This window comes from Nyctereutes procyonoides, unplaced genomic scaffold, assembly GCF_905146905.1.
Source record: "Nyctereutes procyonoides isolate TBG_1078 unplaced genomic scaffold, NYPRO_anot_genome, whole genome shotgun sequence".
Lineage (NCBI taxonomy): Eukaryota > Metazoa > Chordata > Mammalia > Carnivora > Canidae > Nyctereutes > Nyctereutes procyonoides.
Genome location: NW_026575036.1, coordinates 13,526,408 through 13,549,306, shown reverse-complemented (window position 1 = coordinate 13,549,306; position 22,899 = coordinate 13,526,408). Strand labels below are relative to the sequence as shown.

Sequence of the window (22,899 nt, the reverse complement as noted above, 5' to 3'; positions counted from 1 at the left end):
AGGGAAATGGGAATGTACCTCAGATGGTCATCAAAGCGCACGGTGGCTGCACAGTGGAAGACAATGTTTGTACAGGAGAGAAGCTCCTGCATGTCCTCCTTGCTGATGGCAAAGTCATTCTGATTGAGATCGGCATAGATAGCTCTGATCTTCTCATGCACGTTTGGACAAACTTCTTTGACTTTTTCAAACAGCTAAAACATAAATATAAATCAATATGCAGAGAGCATCATCACCATCACATTGTTCTTGTTTTTGCTAACTTATTTCATTATAATTCTCAAAACCCGGTTTATTTGTAATATCACTCAAAGAAGGTATTTACTCAAGAGGCATTTGTTTTACTTCATGTGACTCGGTCGGCTTAGTGTAATTTCTGCTCCTCTTCATCTGATAAGCATTCAAAAATAAAATCAGTTCTAATAACCAGTAAGGAGTATATTTTGAGCTTTTCCTGCAGAGTGAAGGAGTGACAGGAAGTCCTCCATATCCTGCCCCATCCTCTTTTCCCCCACAAGGCAGCTTGGTGTTTATACTTGGTGATTGTTTCCATCCTTGGCTGGGAAATGTGGTTTTCAGTGCAAATTATCAGCCTTTACAAATTACCAGCAAAATCACCAGCCTTTACAAGGGAGGTCTCATGGGCACAAGTTTGAAACTATGTAGTTCACTGGCCCAGAGGAACCATATGTCTTACCAGCACAAACATATTAGAAAATAAAAAAGTAAGCAAATTTGTGATGGGCAGAACGAATACAACTTTTATATAATCTCATTCTAGTATCAATGGCCGTTATTGTCTAGTAAGAGAATCACATGAGTTTATGTACTTTTTATGGGATTTCAATTGATTTCTTCATATTCTAATTTATTTATAAAGGAAAGAACACTGGCAGTTTTAACTCTTGTTACAATTATTCGGATGGAACAGTCTCTACTTTCCCCTCCACATACAAGTTCTTAGATTAAATTGGTATTTTCCATTTTCTCAAAGAATAGAATTCTAACAAAATGATCTTGGCTTCAATCTGTTTTGATAAAATGAAATTCTACCATAGTATTGGTACGGGATGTTAACTGAGGGAAAGTAAGGCTAAAAGTTTAGAAGGGATAGGAGCAGAGAAAACTAGTCTGTGGTTTTGATCACAGTAGAGTAACAGAGCCTGTCCTCTTCTCCCCCTTCTGCCCCCAAAGAATGTTTGCATTTCTTCCTGGATCCTGAGTAGCAGGCTTCTTCTCTCCATTGGAGATCCATCCTAGGCTTTTTTTATTGGGTAATAAGCAGTTGACCTTAAGTAGTCAGAGAAATCATGCCTCATTTGAATCAGGCAAGACCATGTTCAGAGGTTTTTATGGGAATCCAGTGAACGTGATCAGAGAAGGAAGTCAAATCTAGAGAGTTAATATACTTCCGCCTTAGAGCTACCATTTTTCTGCACTGCAGGATCAGCCTTGCAGTACCATGCTACTTGAGTTATGAAAACACTCTGGAAGGTAGATCAATCCTCAGTGCGTTTTTGACATTTGGGATTGATGAGGTGGATAAAGTGTCTATGGGACATTCTCAACAAAGGTCATTCTGGCTCTTCCAGAAAGATACCTTACACCTTTTATAATCTCTATGGATCATAAGCATGCTAAATACTAGTTTTCATTGTAAATTGTTTCCCTTCTTGTGGTCCATGTTACTTGGGTGACAAATTGGATATTTTTGGGTAAATTTATCTAAAATTTGCACAGTTTCCCCCCTTTTAAAAAAGGAACTGGATTTGTAGAAAGTTCAGTTTTGAGTCTGCATGATCGATTTTATTCACATGAAATTTATTGAGGGTTCTGTGGAATCTTTGATTTTGGCCTGTGATGACTTCTGGCTACGTAAGAGCAGTAAGTGGAAAATAATTTTGGTGTCCATCCTTCCAGCGATGGAGATCCTCACACACAATGTAAGCTACCACACAGATTTTCTTTTGCCTTTGGTTTTTATGACTTTAAAAGGCAGAGAATCCTGTTACCCCATATTGTACTTTTAGATCACCTGTGCAAATGTGATAGATGGAGATAAGTACCATTTCAGGAAATAGTATTTCTTTTTTTTTTTTTAAGATTTTATTTATTTATTCATGAGAGACACATGGAGAGAGGCAGAGACACAGGCGGAGGGAGAAGCAAGCTCCCCACAGGGAGCCCAATGCGGACTCCATCCTGGGACTCCAGGATCATGACCTCAGAAGAAGGCAGAGGCTCAACTATTGAGCCACCCATGCATCCCAGGAAATAGTATTCCAATCCATATTCTATTTATTGATTACATTTTCCAATGTGAGGTTGTATCTGAGTGAACAGATATTTAATTTTTTTAAAGTCTAAGTTTTCTAATCCAGATGGGATTGCTTATGGTCAATTGAAATAAATCAGTGAATTGGCTGCATCAATTCAAACCACAGGGCTAAGTGAGGGTCATATTTTACTGTACTATCCATGGCCAGTAATATGACTTGCTTCGTCTGGCATCTCACTGTTTCGCTACAGCCTCTAACAAAATAATGCTTCTTGAATGTTGCCACGTCCTAAATAGACTGCTGAGATTACAGCCAACTGCTATCAGGTCAGTGCCTTCAAAGTGTTATCCACCGAGCAAACCACATTGGAATAACTAGGATGTGCATTAAAACTGTATTTCCAGACCCCCGGCCCCATCCACTAAATAAGAAATGACTGGGGCACACCTAGGAGTCTGCATTTCACATCAACATTTCACATCAAGTTCCCTGGTTCATTTTAACTGATCCCAAGACGAGAACTCCTTCTTCAGCTGGAGTGTTAACATAGATTAATGGCTCCTGAACAACGGTGTTGGACTTATTTCCCTATATAACTGTCCAGGGCAGTTAAAAGGAGTTAAAAGGACATCCGCAGTTTTCAAACGACATAGGCATAAAAAAAAAAATCTAGGCACCCAGTTAAAAATGACTTCCTTACTCTACCCTGTGAGATCCTGACTCAGTAGGTTTGGCATGTTACCCAGGCAGGTATATTCCTTAACCAGCTCCACAGGCCATACTTGGTGAAACATTAATTTTGAAAATTCATATCCATTTTTAAAGTCAGGGTTTAAATTTCCCCCTCTGGTTAGTAAACTCCTTTGTTCTTGTTTATTATATTATGCTGGATGGCACCCAGTGCACCAGAAAGACGCAAGTATTGCTTATTAGATTGAAATTAATTACTGTAAGAAGAGTAATAGAACCAGGGGTGGGAGCTTGATTCCTGGAATCGTTTGTTCACCAGCTCTTTTGTGTTGGTGACATGAAAGACAGCCGGTAACTACCACAAGTTGAAGAAACAAAGTGTTCCCTTGAGTCCTCTGCATCGACTGCAAACGGGAGCTGGAAAGACTCAGAGCAGAACCTTTGCTTTTATAATAATGCCACAACTCAAGGACAGAAGATACGCTGCAAATGGGTCCTCAGTGGACACGAGCTCTTCAGAAAGTTTCTCTTGCTGATGTGAGACATTCATTAAAGGTAGGAAGAAAAATCGATGGAACAAAGATGAGTGAGGAAAAAAATACATAATTTCAAAAATTTCATTGAAGGTCCACCACTAAAGAACTTAATGTACTTATTTTAGATTCCAAGATTTATCACATTCCCTCTCATATAGTCTTTATTTAATGGCACAGGCCTGAGAAGGTAGAGTGGAGCGGCTACCTGCCACTGATGAAGACTCAAGTGGAGGGAGGGACTGCTGTGTTTCCATTTTCTGAAACCCTGCTCTTGACAGAGGACACTTTGCTGTGGTCACTGAAAGATCTCAAGGTAAGAGGCGATCTAAACATTTCAAACTTGGGGCGCCTGGGTGGCTCAGTCAGTTGAGCATCCGACTCTTGATTTCGGCTCAAGGTGGTAAGATCGAGCCTCCCTTAAGCCTTGCTCAAGATTCTCTCTCTCTCTCTGCCCCTCTTCCCTCCTCCTTCCTTCCCTCTCTCGCTCTCTTTTAAATAAGTAAATATTTAAAAAAAAATAAACATTTCAAACTGATAACAAAGCTATACATTTCTCTTGGAAAGTCTAGCAGTGTTCTATTGATTTGATGTTATACAGCAGGTATTTCTCTCTCTTCATTTGTTTCAAACACAAGAGACCATTCCATTTTTGGCAATAGGTACTGACAGCCCAGAGGCAAGAGAAAAGCTTTGCAAATTGTAAGTGAGAAAATCAGCAGAAAGACCAGAAAGAGGAATATTCCGGATTTGATAAATTCCCTGGGTATGACTTCTGTAGCCAGATACCAGGACTGTATTCTTATCAGAAGCAGGGATTGGACAAGGGGCTGGGGGGCGTGGCATTTATTTTACACTATTGAAACAGTTTAGAGGTCCTGAGCTTGGATTTCTACAATCAACTTGTTATCCACGTGACCTCACTTTGTTGTTGTTGTTTTTAAAGATTTTATTTATTTGAGAGAGAGAAAGCACAAAGGGGAGGCAGAGAGAGAGGGAGAAGCAGACTCGCTGCTGAGCAGGAAGCCTGTTGTGGGGCTCGATCTCAGGACCCTGGGGTCATGACCTGGGCCAAAGGCAGACTCTTAAACGACTGAGCCACCCAGGTGCCCCTACCTGACCTCACTTTGGAGGTACCCAATAGCTACTTTCTGGGGACCACTGAAGTCACGATATCGTTAATAATCTTGAGTCTTTGATCTTTATTCAGTGTTGAGTCCCTCTCTTCAAATATAACCCTGTTCTCTTGTTCCAGCAGCCCACCAAAATTTGCCTAATATTTCTAATGGGGAAAAAACACGTAAGGTCTCTTAAGCTAGAGGGCAATCCCTGTGGAGTACCAGGTGTCCCAAAGCAAAAGAGAACCTGTAATATTTATCGGAGAAATTTTGGTGTGGTGAGTAAAAGCAAATCAACAGATCCTGCAAGTTAGCTCTCGAGCAAGAAGGACTTACCAAGAAAGGATATAATCTAAACTAAAAAACAAATAAGTGCAAGTAAATTAAGGCAGAAACTATCACACCCAATGTAAAGATTCACAAAAACTTACAAAATGTTACGATTTTGCTAGTTCACTAATAACTCTCCTAAGATCTAAAGGATTAACCTGGAAGTTTTTGTCGCTTTAGTGAGGACCATTTCTAGAGGACCATAAAGCTGTACAGTGTAACAGTGTAGTTATCAAACTTTGGCATGTAGCAGGGCTACCTAGAAAGCTGTTAAAAAAAAACAAAAAAAACAAAAAAAAACAAAAACACAACCCCAGATGTCCTGCTGCTGGAGATTCTAACCTGGTTCTGGGTGGAAGCTTGGGCATCCGTACTTTGAACAAGCTCTCTGGTGAGTGTGATCCACACTGTGGGTGAGAGCCCCTGGGAAAGATCTGAGGCTCTTTGGAGCCCGGAAGGCCTGGGTTTGAATCCTGGTTCTCCTGTTTATGAGTTGGGTGACTGGGACAAGTTAGTCACCACTTGGGGCCTCAGTGTTTTCATTGGCCTATGTATCTAAAATGCTTATTGCTAGAGAACTAATGATTCAACATATATTCTGCTACTCTTCAAAACAATTTTGCATTAAAACGTCTTAGTTTCACTTTGCATAGAAATCTGCAGTAAACACCGAAGAGGACACAGTGCTCAGCTCATTGTCTCATGTGTTGTGCCTCCAAGGTCATTTTCACAGAGTTTTTTGAGAGAGGCAACAGAGGCTAAGAGGAACTAGGGTGGCTGGGAAGATGGAAACCAATCTTAAGATGACTTCCAAGTCCCTACTAGTAGATTTGGTGGCATCTCTGCATCCTCCACACTAAAGGATGGGGAAAGCGATGATGTTAACCCAGAAGTGGCCATCGTCTTACCTTCCTAAGGAGGTGGCCATCACTAGCAAATGTGCCACCTGGAGAGCAGGGCAAGACAATCAGAGCTTAGAGGATGTAATTTCTCAGGGGCGGCAATGCAAGGCAGTGGGGATGGTGTGAATTTTAGAAGTAAGAGGACTGCCTTTAAATCCTTTGTGCTTCGTTGGCATTTCCTTAGACAGGCGAAAACTTCCCTGGAGGAGTTTCTCACCTGTGAGGTAGCAAGAGCGCATACCACAGGTTTGTGAGGGCAAACAGGCCAACGCCAAGTCAGATGCCTAGCGGAGTGCCTGCTGCTTAGTAGGTTCAGGATCATAGGAAAACTCTTCCACATAGACAGCAATACTCGGCTTTAAAAAGCTGCTAATCAGACGTGTGTGTGTGTGTGTGTGTGTGTGCACATGTGTGTATTTGTTGGGTGATCCATTCCAAGGTTTCTGATTATATACTATGTGATCCAGACACCTCTGCAAATTGAACGTATTTCAGAGTCAAGTTGAATCCTGTGGCTTGGTGACTTTTTGAGTGAAATGAGTATGGGCAATTTGAAGCTTTTAAGAAAGAGACTTGATGTGACTGGAAGAAATTGAAAAGGAAGGAAAAAGTTGGATGTGTGAAATCATGCCAGCGATTGAATTACCTAGTAAATTGTATTGTAAAAGAAAATAAGGGATTGAGAAAATAAATTGCTTCTGTTTCTGGGACTGTTATTATATCCCCAGGACTAAATCAATTTCTTTCTTTAATTTTTTTTTCTTAATAGAAAGGAAAGGGCCCACAGGGAGTAGGCTTAACATGCTTCAAATAATCCAAGTTGAGTAACTGTCAAATGGAAGGCCAGCTACACTCCTTTAAAAGTGTGTGCTTGTTAATCATGGGGAAATTTAAATTCCGGGGAAGATGATATCTTTTTGGGTTGTTCCAAGTTCATAAAAGCCTCTCGCTTTTGGTGGCATAGTTTCTTAGGGAAAAAAAAAAAAAGGAATGGAACAAAATTGTCTTTGGGAATTTAAAATATAAATTGCTGTTTCCAGTTGCCTTTGTCTTATGTAGAGATTTAACAGAATCATTAATGTCAATCAGAAATTCATTTTTGAATGTTGGGAACAAGCAGCTCTTATACAGGGTAGCTCCTTGAACCAAATATGAAAACGCTCTTTTTCTTATGACAAAGTCTTTGAGAACTAACAGGGAACTTGTATGTAAAATGAAATGAACATCTCTGTTGGATGCTTCTCAGGACTCGACAAGGTCAGATTGCTGAACTTTCCTTTGCAGGTGTTATTTGGTTCAAAGTTGATTTGTCTAAGTGCATTATTTTTTCCTCTCAGGGACTAATTTACCTAATGCCTTCTAGAAAGTACCAAACAGGGACAGTCTTGTGAAAGGATTCAGTAACCTATTTCATAAAATGTTACTATCTTCTGTTGTCTTACACCTGATTAGTTCTGTGAACTGAGAGCCCAGTGTGTGACCTTGCATGATTCATTAACCACAGCTCTCTAGAGTATTTCAAAGTTGATTTATCTCATGGACAAATGAGGGCTTATTGAGTAATTCACATTCTTCCAGAGAAGTTGACTTGAAGTATCCAGTGCAACCTGCCAAGCTCTGTCTTTGTTTATTAATCCATTTCCTGGTGACATCATATAAGACACTCCCGCCCTGGAAACTTTGAATTTTGCCTGGTCTTTTCAGATGATTAATTCTAAACTCAGCATAATCTCATTGCAACCCTTCCTTTATTTGATTCCTATAGTTTAACAGAAGAAGTCCAACCTTTTTTAGGATTCTCTCAATAAAACATCTTTTAGATACCAACCTCTCAATACCTCTTAATTAGGACCTTGCTCTTCATACAATTTCAACTACCTGGGGTTTTATTTTTCAAATATGGATATTGTCTCCTTGAGGTTTCCTTAAAGTTATTAAGAGTGGATTACAATCAGTTTAAAATCCTAAATGGGTATAAATGGGACATGAGTGTTGTAAAAAGAAACATATCCTTAAGGCACTAAAGAACCTCTCAACATTTCTTTGAACTTGACGACTGAATGATTTATTGGCAACTCATTATCTGTTGTGGGGAAGAGCTATGTCTTGTTAAGCAAAGCAATATGCAAGACAGCAAAATAGATTAAATATCAATTTCTCTCTCTAAAACTGTTTTTTGCTACAATGAAAAAGCTGGTTGATTCATAATGTAATGAACACATTTTTCATAAGTAAGAGACTAAGCAGCCAGCTTGGGCACCCTGGGGACCCACAGGTTGGATAGCATGGATTTGTGATGAGCACATTCACATTTTAGCACATGGAATGGCCTTATTTTCCTTAGAAGTTTCTCACATTTTAGGAAAGAAACTAGAAGATTAAAAAAATAATAATGTTGAATACTTGGAATCATATTTCTAATAGAAAATAGATTCAAATTATTTAATTTTGACCATCAGTTTCAAAACTCAAAATCAACTGAACTTACATCTGATGACATAGTTTCAGAAATTCATGATTGCTTTGCTGCCTTGTTTATTTACTTTTTAAAAAGCGGTTGTTTCATCCCCCACTGTAGACGTGAAACATGTTCATTGTCACTATATTTGCAAAACTTTGGGAAAAGATTACTGCTCTTATTTTTTCACTATGAAAGAGGGCACCTTTTTCCTCACCATAAAAGTAAACATGATCATTATAATTTGAAAATTTGGAAGTGCCAAAAAATAAGATTAATTCAAGATCCTAGCAGCATAGGACATTAGTTGAGATTGTATAGAATATGGTTTTGCATCGATTTTTTTTTGCATGGAATATATTATGTGTTTTCTCACATAATAGTTTATAAAATAAGCACTTATACTATTCTAAACATATGTAGGTATTATTGCTTATTTTATCTTTCTCTACCATAGAACATTCAGATTGGTTCCAGTTTTTGCTACCATAAATAATACTACAGTGATATATCTGTACCATATTTGTGTGTCTCTGGGTGTTTTCTTAGAGGGCCGGCTTAATTATCTTTGTGAAGAAGTCCTCGAGAAATTGCCATTAATTCAGATCTCTTTCCTTCTATTGATATATTCTTTTAAGTGCTCTGAGTTATATATGAGAAAAGCGATCCATTCTGACTTCTGGAGCCCTAGTTCTCTGTAGCCCAAGGATTAACAATAACCTTTTTTCCAAAGCATCTCCCACTTAATTGTCTCCCTCTGAAAGCACGGAAACAGGAAGCAAGAGGTGGTAGTTGTCCATACCATGAAAGGAAAGAAATGAATCAGATGCATGAATTTTGATAGATAGAGCAGATGTTCTCCTGACCCTTTTTTCCTGGGGTAGGAAGCAAAGGCAGACTGATAACATTTTAAATTGTTATGTCTTAAAGAAACGCTTCCAAGTCTCACATATCTGATATGATTAATCTACCTTTAAGAACACTGTATCACTTTAAGACGGGTTTGAATCCACGCATTACTATGTGTGATCAAAGAGATATATTGCTTAAGAGCAACACCAGGCCCAACGTAGGAATAAGGTGTGGCTGCACGTAAGTCACTTTGTCTACGTCAAAATAAAGGTAAATGAAAGAAGCTAAACTGGGTCTGGATTTGTGGCTTCCTGGAAGTAACACTAAACCAGGCAGGAAAGTTCCTCGGAGTAAAATCCAGGAGTGAGAGGGGCTATCTGATGGAAGTAAAGCTTGGCCTGGGCCCAGATAAGACCACTGAAAACCTGGAATGCACTGAAGTCGTTCATTCAATAAATTTGGGTGATGATCTACCAAGAGGACATTGGTAATACATGAGAGTACACAACGGAAAGGTCTTAGACTTACAAGTTAAAGGGAAAAAATTGAGGTAATAAATGTGTTATTGGTTTTGGCAAATCTAATACATTTGAGAAGATGGTGTGCTATCTGCCAAACCTAAGACTCTCTCACTCTTACTGGATCTGACATGAGGAGAGCATAAAAGCACACAGAATTACTCAGAAATCAAAGTTTTATGAGTGTATTCCCTAAAGTATAACCCTATCTTGGACGGCTAATTGTGGCAGCCCACATATTTGGAATAACTGACTTACACCTTTCCCAAGTGGAGGAATTCTAACCAAATAGAGGAAAATTGGAATTCATATGGAATAGTCTCACTTTTAAAATAAGAAGCTGTAAAAAAATGTTAAACTACATTATTTCACTTCACTTGGGGTAGACGCCCAAGATCCGTCCATTCTGCGTACTTCTATCTGACCACATAAGTCAAACATTTATGAAAGAATAATGAGTGCCTTTGCTACAAACCCAGAAATAGCTAGAAACTTAAGACATGTCCATATTTCAATCTGTTGAGCATTTAATGCTCTAGTAATTGTTTTGTATTAAGACACTCACTAATATGTATCTTCGATAGTTTCACTATAACAGTAAAGTCTTTTTTAGAGAGAGGACAGACTTTTAATTAAAAAAAAAATACTTTTATTTTGAGGTTGAATTTAGGAGACTGTGAGAAGAAAGGCTTAGCAGAGAGGTAGGTATGTGAGCCTGAGTGATTAGAGAAAGCTAACTCCAGGGGCTGGATTTAATACTATTGGGACTATCTTGAAAGACATGGGGAAAAGGTTTAAAAGTTGCAACTTAAAAGTAGCTATAGAACTAGAAATGTAGAGTCCTAACCATTCTGGGATTTGGCAAATGGCTGCTGGTTGTTTTTTTTTTTCTTTTCTTGGTTTTAAGTTACAATCAAGCTCCAGTCTAGTTATCTCTGCATTGGAGATGACCAGTCAAGTGCAATGTTTGGGATTATCGAAGTAAAAAGTTGATTATATAATCTTTTATATAAACAAAATCCATAAAGAAATTCTACTTTGCCTTTTTAACCCTATGTCAGCTTTGGTCTCTCTGCACTTTGAGTTCTGATTGATTACAATCCCAATTCAGGATCCTCTCTGAGATTATTCAGAATTCCCAGGTGGCTAATTTTTTAAGGTTGCCTCTGTTCTTGCTTTTTCTCTAGCTCAGTGATGCATTAAGATGACTTTACAAACACATATTTTGTCTAACATGCTTAGGGGTTCTGTATCAGAAGGCATTTTTCTGACCCTCTATTTTAAGAGTTGGTGGCTTTCTTCCATAAAGGGCCAGACAGTACGGTTTCTGTTGTAGTGATTCAACTAAACTCATCATAGATCCCACAATTAATTTCCCATCTTTGGCAGTTGAGTACTGTTTTATTAACATTTCTTAAATAGTGGGAAATCATCTAGCTGTGGGATGACAAAAACGGTCTTTAACTGGACTTCCATCCCCTCAAAGAAAAAGCTCAAGCTCCCATATTTGAATAAAGGGCTCAAATATTCGCTGAACCCTTGCTATGGTGCAGGCACTATGCTAAGTGCCTTTCCTGTATTAGCCCACTGACATCTCACAACCGTGCAGAAGACAATAGCCATTAGTATCCTCATATGAAAATGGAGGCTCAGTTATGGAAAGGTACATTGCTTGGTAGGGAGAGGACACCAAGGCATGTGTGTCTGACTCCTGAGACCATGCTCTTCTCAGGATGCTGTCTTCCTAACATCCATTCTGCTGTGTCTTGATAAGTCATTTAGATGTTTTCCTTTCTCCATGTAGCTACTGTGCTGCAGGAGAAGATGGTCTTACCCCAGCCTCGGGGACAGACTTATTGATCTAAGTGCACTGTTACTCTATGTGCCCAGCAGTTAGCTTAGATCTGGAGTTTCTGAATAAAGCAGTACCTCGCATACCTCATGCCATGGGGGTTGATGCAGAAGTGGACATGTAACCTAACGCAGGCTGATGAGATATAAGGGGAAATCTGCTGAAGGAAATTCCAGAAAAGAGGTTTCATCAATTTTGAGAGCTTTAGGGAGAGACAGCCTCTCTTTGTCCAAAGAATGCAATGAATCTTGTAACGATAACAACCATCTTATCAACAAAACAAAACAAAACAAAACAAGACAAAACACCAACCATCTTATCATAACAGGGATAAAGCCAGAACAAAATGGCAGAGCCAAGAGATTCACAGACCCATGAAGCCAAAGCTCCAGGCAACTGCTCATTACTGTGGTCCTGGGGTTTTCTACTGTATAATCAATACATCATCCTTTGGGTTCCAAGCCAGTTTCAACTGAGTTTTCTTCCAACTGAAAATGAGCTAACTAATACAATTGTAATTTTTCAGGATCTGGCTTCAGTATGCCTTTCTAGTTCTTAAAAACTCACATGTTTAGGGCCAAGCAAGCTACCCAGAGGTTCGCAAACACACCATACCAGTCACCCATTTGCAAGTGTGGTTCTCTCTGCTTAGACTGCCCTTTGGTCTCCTCTCCCTGGAGATCTCATGTTGCATTGCAGTCATGTTTTACATGACTATCTCTGTCACTTGACTTGGTTATCTCACTTTTATCTTCATGTCCTTTGTGCCTAGCTTACATTTGACACACAAGAAAGCACTTCAGTAAGTGTAGAATTAATACAAACAATGCGTAGGATGAAAATCTGAAGCATGGTATGGTCTTTGTACACAACACAATTATCTAGATCAATGCTGTCTAAAACCCTCTGTGATAATAGAAATGTTCTACACCTGCCCGAAAGCAGCCAGCAGCACATGTGGCTATTGAGCCCTGAAATATGCCTCGTCTGACTGAAAAACTGAATTGTAAAGTTCAATATTATAATTCATTTGAATTTAAATAGCCACATGCTCTAAGTAAAAATGTAATATAATCTGGAAAGCTTGCTGTTTGTTTTGTTTACCATTCAAAAAGTAGTCTGTTCACATAGTTTAAAAATATAATCTTAAAGTTTGTCTTTATTATGGATTTTTAGTTTCACAATGATTATGAGCAATAATACCTTGTATCCCACAGACAGTCAGTAACTAATGACTGGGTTATTTGTTGCCTCCGTGCAGCTTTATTGACAGCAATCAGCAATAGCGTCCTCATATTCTGAGGTCAGCATTTGTGACTTGTGTAGTGGCAGCTTTTCAGTTTTGGAATACCTCAAAATAAAGCACATCCTTGTTTTCCCCCATGGAATACCATTTTGTAGGTATCAAATTCCATAGAGTGCCAAGAAAGTGGATATTTGCATAACCAAAGGCTTGTTTATAATAAGTAATAGAATTCTGCTCCCTTTTGTTATAAATGACAACATAGAATGGAGGTAGATGTTGCCTTAAAAAATACTCATGGTGTGTGAGCTTCTCAAAATTCTTTAGATGTCTAAGGCCCTCAAGAAATAAAAGTAATAAAAAAAAAAGAAAAGAGGAAAAAAGAAAAACCCCCACAAAATGGTCATGCAGACTCGGCGTTTGATCACAGATACTAAGTTTTTCAGTCATATAATGTACAACAGATTTCTTTCCTGCCATAATTCTTAGGTAAAGTTTATGGAGAAATCTATACAATAAACTCTAATTAGCATAACTGTAGAAAGTGAGGCACAGGGGATAGTGGTTAAAGCCATACCATACCTAATAATGTCGGACTTGGATCTGAATCCAGAAAGACTTGAGTGGGTGGAGAGAGACAGGTGGATAGACAGACAGACGCTTCTGGGTGAGCAAGATAGCATTACCCAGTTTTACAAATAAGAAAACTAAAAATCAATAAAGTAGGTGTCTTGCTCACTGTCCTACATCTACTAAATGGTAGGGCTGAGATTCGAACCCAGGTCAGCCTGCCTTGAAGCCTCTGCTCTTTAAGCACCAGCTGATAACACACAGTTCCCGGGGAGAATATTGATGCTGCTGGTTTAGAGACTGCATTTTGAGAACCACTATTTATAAAGGTCAACAGCTGACAATAAATAGCCCAATAGTGGAAACAGGTGTAGAGATTTCACAAGCCAGTCTCATAGAGAAGTTATATATAGTACAACCAAGATTTCCAGAACAAAAGTAATGTCATCGAAGAGAATAGTAGGTAAAGCTGCGCTGACCACAAGACTCTCTGCCACAATATTTATTTAGAAATTTATAAGCTGGCTACAAAGCTATAAAGACATGTTTGCTATGTGATAAAAACAAAGTCCGTTAGGGGTATATAGGTGAGCAAAGCTGTCTGAGGAGGGATCTGAGACATTATTCTAGATTTTGGTTTTATGCCACTTAGCCTTTTGGTCTTACTCTTAAGAACCACTGGTTACCACGCAGGCAGTGCAGGGGAGATGCAAGCATACTGGCTCGAGAGCCAGACTGAAGAGATCTGAAGTCTGACTTTCTCATTTCCTAGCTGGGTGACCTCGGGTAAGTTAACACTTCAGGTCTCAGTTTTCCCCTCTATAAAAATAAAAATTGAGGATACGAGTCATTCTTTCTTCACAGGCTGTTGCAAAAATCAATGAAATAAGACATGAGGAAGCTTTTGAATAGCGTCTACACCTACTGCCAGTAACTGGCAACTACCATTACTTGTCCCACTGTGGAGTCACTCCATGAGATGAAGGAGAGGCTTTCCTGATTCTCTTGATGATCATTTGTTGTTGTTTTTTTTTAATTTACTCATTCATGAGACACACACACACACACACACACACACACACAGAGAGAGAGAGAGAGAGAGAGAGAGAGAGAGAGGCAGAGACAAAGGCAGAGGGAGAAGCAGGCCCTATGGAGGGAGCCCAATGAGGGACTTGATCCCAGGACTCCAGGATCACGCCTTGAGCCCAAGGCAGACGCTTAACCGCTGAGCCACCCAGCCGTCCCTCTTGATGATCATCTGTACCAAAATCTCATCCTGATGCCTGGCAGACAGATGTGCCCACCGGGGTTACTGGGTGTCTGCAGTGTGCTGTGCTGGAGGCACTGCCTCCGCTAGATGTGAGCATTCTGACACACAGGAAAGGAGACTGTAAGACAGTGTCTTCTTTACATTTTCCTCTTGCCAGCCCTAAATGACCCCGTATATTCTAAAGAGGACTATAAACCAGACACGTGCCTTTTTTCCTTCAACTCCTGTAGCAGTCCTGGGAAGTGTTTGCTGTTGCTCCTACTTTGAACGCTGCACACTAGAGCTTCCAAGGTACAGTGACAATGGATTGAAAAGCCAGAATTTGAGCTCAGATACTGGTGAGACCAAAGCCAGTACTATCTTCAAGTTGGTAAAACATGGGAGGATATGCATAATCCTTTTTTGGACTGAGAGGGTTTGCTACCCAAATGTTCATTTACGCATATAATATTTCATTTTGCATGTCCTTCCCCTGAGAAGAACCCTTGGGATGAATGAAATGCCAAGTGACCCAGAAGAAGTGTATAACACCTAAACCTTGGGTGGAGTTTGAGCAACGAGAAGTATTATCACATGGCTACTTAACTAATCCTATCTGTTCAGAACAGAACATCCCCAAATGGGAGGTAGGGGTGGGGCAGGAACTACCTTGAATCTAGAAGAAAGGTATAGGAAAGAGTTTTGTTGAATTCTGACAGATTTTGAGCTTGGAGAGTCCACACTGGGGGTTTTGGCATTTGGACTCTTACTCAGTTATTTCCAGAACATAGAGTATCTGCTCACCTGCCCTGGCTAGGGCCTAGGCCCTCTTTCTTCAGTTACAGGAAAATATCACAGGTTTTCTGTGAGCAGCTGGTTGCCATCTTATTCCGTTTCCTCTCCTCTACCTGCCCAGGCATCCTGGCCCCCACCAGCAGTCTGGGGATGTCAGGGAACATTGTAGTGAGTCACCTTGTCCCAGGGCTCTTCCCCTACGGCATACCTTACTATTTAGGATCTGGAAAACCCTCTGCTGCGTTGTCTGGCCAGCCTTGGGCCTCACAAGGATGTAAATGACTTTCAGGTCAGGGCTGGTGCGAAATAGCTTCTCCATCAACACTTTGCCCATGAAGCCTGTGGCCCCAGTAATGAGAATGGACTTGCCACTATAGAAAGCTGCAATCATGGACATGATTCTTCTCTTTGTCTTTTATAGCTCCAGAAAGAGGTTCCTGAAAAGGAAAAGAAGGAACAAAACATTACATTCTTGGAAGTTCTAAAATGCAGACAATCTAAAATGTTTCCAGTGCTTCCAGGAGTTCCGAATGCAGAAAAAGATCAGAGTGAGAGCACCATACTTTATTGACAACACGATTCATCTCAGTCAATATTTATTGAGCCCGTTTTGCATGCCAGACTTTATGCCAGGAATTGTGGCAAAAAATTAAAAAAATAAAAAATAAAATAAAATAAAAATGAGTTAAGACATGGTTCCTGCTCTCAAGAGATTCCTTATAGCCTAACAGAGGAGACAGACATCTAAATAGATCATTAAGTATAATATGTGAGTGCTAAAACAAATGTGGGGTGTAGAGCAGGATCTGGAAATTTCAGGGAGGCCCACCCCTGCCCTGAGGTGAACTGTGCAGGCAGGGAAGGGCTGGAGTGAAGGTGTTTTAACCCAGAGCAAGAGCAAAGGTGCAAGGTGTGGCGGGCTGCACTGCCTGGAGGGAACAAAAGGAATTCAGTGTCACGGGAGTGTCGATGACACGGCTGGGAGTGGACCCATAACCTGTGAAAACAAAGCTTAGAACAGCCATTACATTCTTTTAAGAATTATGATGTAACCAGTATTTCAGCTGCAATTTTCTTTAGAGAAAATCCGGGAGCAAATACCTTCTGGTTTCACTTAAACTAACGGGCCCTGGCCTACCCAGTCATTGCTGAATAAACACATTTTCTCTTCCTTGAGCTGAAAAGGGGTCTAGTGTCCGCCTTGACCCACGTGTTCCTCTTAGGGCTGAAACACTACAGAAGACAAAGGGCAGAGAAGGTTGGCCAAGTGAGGCCAGGGACTGGAGGCTTTGTTAAGCCCCCAAATAGGGCCCAGTGAACACAGGGCTCCGGCCACTTAAGGCCATTGCCTGGAGCCCTGAGAGACAAGAGACCTGGGAGTGGGAAGAAGCCAGATGCGGGCCCGGGGCCTGAGCCTCTCAGGGGAGGCACCACCTGCTCCTGGGAGGCCACGTGAAGTGTTATCTCTGTAAGTCTGGGTTTACAACTGTCCATTGAGAGCAGCAGCCAAGAACTTTGAAGGGAACAGTGCTGCGGTGTGGGTGTGGACTTCCTTTCTGTCACTGTCACTGCCATTGGCAGCAGGTCCCCGGTGAGTTGCTGGGTGGTGTTGGGGTGATCCTACAGAACCCAACTCCAGGGACTGGCCCTGACATCAGAGCTCAGGAAGAAGAAGAAAACAAGTAGGAGAATCAGCACCCCGCCTCCTCAATGGCAGTCAGGACTACCCTACCAGGAACTCCTTAAGGAACTCCTACTAGTCGTAATTTATAAATTGTACATAGCATCATAATTTATACTGTAAGGATCCTGAGGCTGTTCTTCGGCAGAACTCTTTGCCTTTGGAGGATTCATACACTCATGAATTTACTCAAGAAATAATTTTGAGTACCTGCCAAGCCAGACTCTGTGCTAAGTAAGGTACGAAGATAAACAGACGGCTGAGGCAAAGAGATCCTCACACTCCCTTCTAGTAGAAGAGGCCAGCAATACAAAGATAGGTAAATATGTAGACAAGACGATTACAGACTGTTACAAATGCAAATAAAACAAGGACCAATGAGAGAAATCACATCCAAGCATCACGGCTATTCACTTTAGGAAAGTTGGATTTCAAATCACGTTAGTTATATTCACTGAGTTACTACTTAAACCTCTTTTATTGGGGCACCTGGGTGGCTCAGACTGTTTAGCATCTGGCTCTTGGTTTCGGCTTGGGTCATGATCTTAGGGTTGTGGGATTGAGCCCCATGTCAGGTTCTGTGCTCAGCAGGAAGTCTGCCTGAAGATTGTCCCTCCCTCCCCCTACCATGCTTTCTCTCTCTCTAAAATAAATAAATAAATCTTAAAAAAAAAAGAACCCTTTTACTGAGGGTAGATGTGAAAAACAGTATTTTTAAGAACACATCTGGATCTTGTGGGAAATGGCAATTAATCATAATGTTACTCATATTACAATCTATCCAATCATTTTCTCAAGTTTTTATCACTCGGGAAAAGTACTGAAGAGTCTTGCCTTGCCTGCCTGGAAGCTCAGAAAAGTGCTGTCACCAAGTTTAGAAGGCAGGATGACATCCTAGTTTAGCACACAGGGTCTAAGCAAGACTATCTGAAATCAAGTCCTAGTTCTGCCACTTATTAGCTCTGTGACCTTGGGCAAATTATTAATCTCTCTGTCTTGTAGCTTGCTTATAGGTAAATGGGGATAACAAAAGTGTCCATGTAATAATGTTGAGCCAAGGATTATATGAGTCAATATATTACAAAAACTTTTAGTAATCAAAAAAGTATTCTATCGGCACAAAAATAGACACGTAGATCAAGAGAACTGACTAGAGAGCCCAGGAATAAACCATGCTTATATGGAAAATTAATCTACAATAAAGGAGGCAAGATTATACAATGGAAAGTCTATTGATTAAATGATGCTGGGAAAACTGGACAGCTACATGCAAAAGAATGAAACTGGACTACCTTCTTACACCATATACAAAAATAAACTCAAAATAGGACTAAAGACCTAAATGTGAGACCTGAATCCATAAACTCCTAGAAGAAAACACAGGCAGTAATTTCTTTGGCATTGGCCATAGAAACATTTTTCTAGATGTGTCTCCTCAGACAAGGGAAACAAAAGCAAATATAGACTATTGGGAACACACCAAAATAAAAAAGCTTTTATGCGCCAAAAGAAACCATCAATACAAAATGACAAGGCAGCCTATGAATGGGAGAAGATATTTGCAAATGATGTATCCAATAAGGGATTGATATCCAAAATATATAGAGAACTCATACAAGTCAACATCAAAAAAACCCAAATAATCTGATTAAAAATGGGCTGAGGACAGGAATGGACATTTTTCTAAAGAAGACATATAAATGGCTAACAGACAGATGAAAAGATGCTCAACATCACTCATCATCAGGGAAATGCAAATCAAAACCAGAATGAGTTATCACCTTAGAACTTGTCAGAATGGGAAGAATCAAAAAGACAAGAAATAACAAGTGTTGGTGAGGATGTGGAGAAAATGGAACTCTTGTACACTGTTGGTGGGAATGCAATTTGGTGCAGCCACTGTGGAAAACAGTATGAAGAATTCTTAAAAAAAATAAAAATAGAATTACCAATGGTCCAGTAATTCCACTATTAGGTATATACCTAAAGAAAACAAAAAAACCCACAACTTATTTGAAAAGATATATGTACCTCTATGTTTACTGAAGCATATTTGCAATAGCTAAGATATAAAAATTACTTAAATGTCCCTCAATAGGTGAATGGATGAAGAAGATGTGGCATACATAATATACAATGGAATATTACTTCGTAAAAAGAATGAAATCTTGCCATTTGCAACAACATGGATGGACCCAGAAGATTAACGCTAAGTGAAATAAGTCAGAGAAAGACAAATACTATAGGATTTCATTCACTGGTGAAATTTAAGAAACAAAGCAAACAAAGAAAAAAGAGACAAATAAGCAGACTCTTAAATACAGAGAACAAAGTGATGGTTGCCAGAGGGCAGGTGGGTAGGGGGATAGGTGAAATAGATAAAGGAGATTGACAGTACATTTATCATCATGAGCTCTAAGCAATATAAGAATTGTTGAATTATATATTGTACATCTGAAACTAATATAACACTCTGTTAATTATACATCAATTAAAAAAGAAAACTCTTAGAGATATTACCTATGGTATATATTCAGTAAGTATTAGTTATTAATATAGTCACTGGTTATACATTTTTTCCTCTTAATAGTTCCTGTTTTTTTCCTTTTGACATTTATTTTAAGTGCTCTGTCTTATGCATTTTATATACCTTCTTTTGGAAATAGGAGATGATTTACAACTCAATCAGTCATCAAGCCAAGTAAACTGTTTTCCCCAAATGCAACTCTACTTGATGATAAACCTTGCCAGTTCCTTTATGTATGAAAATGTTTCAGCACCATACTCCTTTACTATATTTGGTCTAAATGAGCATGGCTGGAAGGAAAGCATAGAAGAGAAACTGAGTTTGGATAGAGTTATCTCCAACCTCCTTTGTTCTAAAGAGATCAGATGCTTGTTTTGCACTCTTATATGCTTTAGTGTTGTCATATTTTCTAGAAATGTGAATATCCTTTTAAAATTTCTTAAAGAAATTTTGATCCCAGACATAGTTTTGTAACCTGTGACAAAAATTTTTTTTAGGAAGCAGGTAGTATATTTCTAATGAGTTCATTTCTTAATAGGACAAAGGAAGACTTAATGTGTCCCCAAAGAATAGACTTTGCCTGCTATGTCTGGAGTCCAAATACTTCTCAAACACACCAAAACCACGGCAGAGTACACTGAGTTCTCTGACAGGAAAACAAAACAAATCAGTATTTCGTGGCAATCATTACCCAATTTTCAAGAGCAGGTGGCAGAGGAGTGTGGCCAAGACTCCAATCAACGCAAGTGACTCTGAAAAATGTCCAAGAATTCCTCATCCTCAGATCAAAGCTGTATCAGAGACGATTTTCTACTTCTTGCCCCACTCTCGATATATGGTGTAGTTCCTGGCCTGAGAAACTCTTATATAAAATTTGACTCTCTGAATTCTGTTCCATATATTAAACTTGCAAAGTCTCGGAATTACTAATCTTGAATATAATTCATTAAAATAATTATTTTAAAAATTAATTTACATTCAGTAATGGATGATAGGCAACTGTAGAAGGAGGAATATGTTTAGGACCAGCTGACCAGTCATGGTCTGCCTTTCATATCTTTGATTGCCAGCGCAGAGAGCAAAGGAACATTTCCTGTTCCTCATGCTCATGATATGGCTTGTAGGAAGCCTAAGCCACTTTGACAATTTTCAGAATCATCCTGTGTAACGTAGGGTATATGATGCTTGAATGAAAAATGAGGGGGCCTCTGAAAGTCAGCCAGGGTATTTTTATTGAATGTCTACTATGTGCCAGAAACTATCTAGGTACTGGGAATAGTAGTGAATAGGCTGTAGGCAGCTTAGAGTCTTCCTTTCTATTCTGGAGCCTTTTTTCTCCTTAAGATCATTTCTCATGGTCATGAGTAGAAATAGCTAGTTTTTACTCTCCTTTTGGTAGTAAAATGAGGCTGTTCTCATCTCTAGAGAACAGATGTCAAAATACTGAATCATGATTGTTGTGCCAAGCTATATACATTTTTTTGCACGTTTCAGCATATGGAAATAATTCTTTGAGTGGTTCTTCCGGAAAATAAAAAAATTAAGATTCAGATACTTAAGGGAGACTAGTTTATCCAAATTTCTTGATAGTCCTTTAGAGAAAAGCATTTTACAAAAAGAAACAAGGTGCTTCTCCCCCCGCCCCCCGCCACCCAGGAATCTTACTTAACCAAGGTTTCTTGGTCTTGGCACTATTAATGTTTTGGGATGGATAAATCTTGGTGGGGGCAGGGGGAGGGGTTGTCTGGTACAATGTAAAGTGTTTAGCATATAGCTGCGTCCCAGGCCTCTACTCACTAGATGGTAATAACATCCTTCTTCCCCAGCCAGGCATGACAACCCAAAATGTGTCTAAGATTTGTTAAATGTGATCTCAGGAAAAACTGAGAATCGTTGTTCTTGGACCTTCTTCAATGCTCATTTTATAATAGCATACCACATTCAAAGTCAATATTCAAGGCTTAAATTTCTGCTTGTGAAACTAAATACAAAGAGGATTTTACCTCTATTAAATTGTTCATAGCTACATACATCTACCCAAGCAAATGACATGTGTGGCAAATCCTGATTATACTCAAAGTGGAGATGAAGGAAAACTTCTTCAGATAAAGATGTTATACTTTTTTTCAAACCAACTTTCTTTTGGTCTCTGTGCTTTAAGTTAGACTAGGAACTCCACCTTCCATACAGAATAAGCTTCTCAATTTCACCCAATTATGGGCAAACTTAGGAAAGAATGGCAATTGGAAGAGTGTGAGATCAGTTGAGGAAAACCATCAGTCTTGGTTGCTGAATATAAATAATACTATGGATAAATTGAGCCAATATCATCTCTATGTAATTCTGTGCCTTCTTTGAAGATTCAAAGATCCTGTGTGTTAAGAGATAAATCAGGTAGGCAAATGGAGTGTTGGTTGGCAATGGACACGGTAATATGGGCCGATCTATTGAAGAAAATTGATGCTATTTTGTAAAATTCAGCAAATGAAAGTTGTTCTGCTTCATCAAAACCGAACGGTTGAAATTCTCCCAATATGTGTGTTGAATTAATTGCATAAATGCATTTACAAAATATTATTCAATGAATAAAAGGAGACCACATAAGTTTGTGAAAATATCATAATGTCCATTACGAATACCTGTGGGAAAGATTGGCAGGTGAGAGAAATAAATGACAGTAGCTGTTTAACCGTGTGATAGGATTCAAAGGAAAGAGTCTCATTTCATATCTATAATTTCTTTCCATGATTTAAAAGGTAGTTTAATAATACATACTTCAAAAAAGTAGTTCTCAGAAAGTAATGGCAGCCAGTATTTTTATAGTTTCTTCTTTTGTTGTGGACACAAAAAGGTACAAAGAAATTTGCAAAAACAAACCTCCTTAGTTTAAAATGTACTTAAATTATTTTTTAAAGTGTGGCTCAACTGACATTACACGCTGTTATGGACTGAATTATGTCCCCTGCAAACACATATATTGAAACCCTACCCCCTTCTGTGATGGTATTTGGATATAAGGCCTTTGGGTTACAAGAGGTCATCAGGGTAGGGCCCTAACCTGACAGGACCTGTGTCATAATGATAGTAAGAAGAGATACCAGAGAGCAGTCTCTCAAAGAGGCACCACGGAAAGGCTGTGTGAGTCCAGAGAGAGAAAGCAGTTATTTACTATGTGAAGAGGAGAGTTCCCACCAGAAACTGAACTTGCTGGCCCATGAATCGTGGACTTGTAGCCTCCAAAACTGTAAGAAAATAAATGTCTGTTAAAGCCACCCAGTCTATAGTATTTTATCATAGCAGCT

The 22,899-nt window shown here is 39.4% G+C and overlaps 1 protein-coding gene across 1 annotated transcript in view; it reads right to left on the bottom strand.

The window, feature by feature from the left end:
* The window catches only part of FAR2 (fatty acyl-CoA reductase 2), a 78,392-nt gene that overhangs the window by 29,492 nt on the left and 26,001 nt on the right, over positions 1-22,899 (bottom strand). Inside the window, exons 2-3 of the mRNA XM_055318599.1 lie at positions 15,598-15,826; positions 19-194 (exon numbers count right to left, since the gene is read on the bottom strand). Coding sequence (XP_055174574.1) covers positions 19-194; positions 15,598-15,786 — 365 coding nt within the window. The 5' untranslated portion in view covers positions 15,787-15,826. The remainder of the gene's footprint in view (positions 1-18; positions 195-15,597; positions 15,827-22,899) is intronic.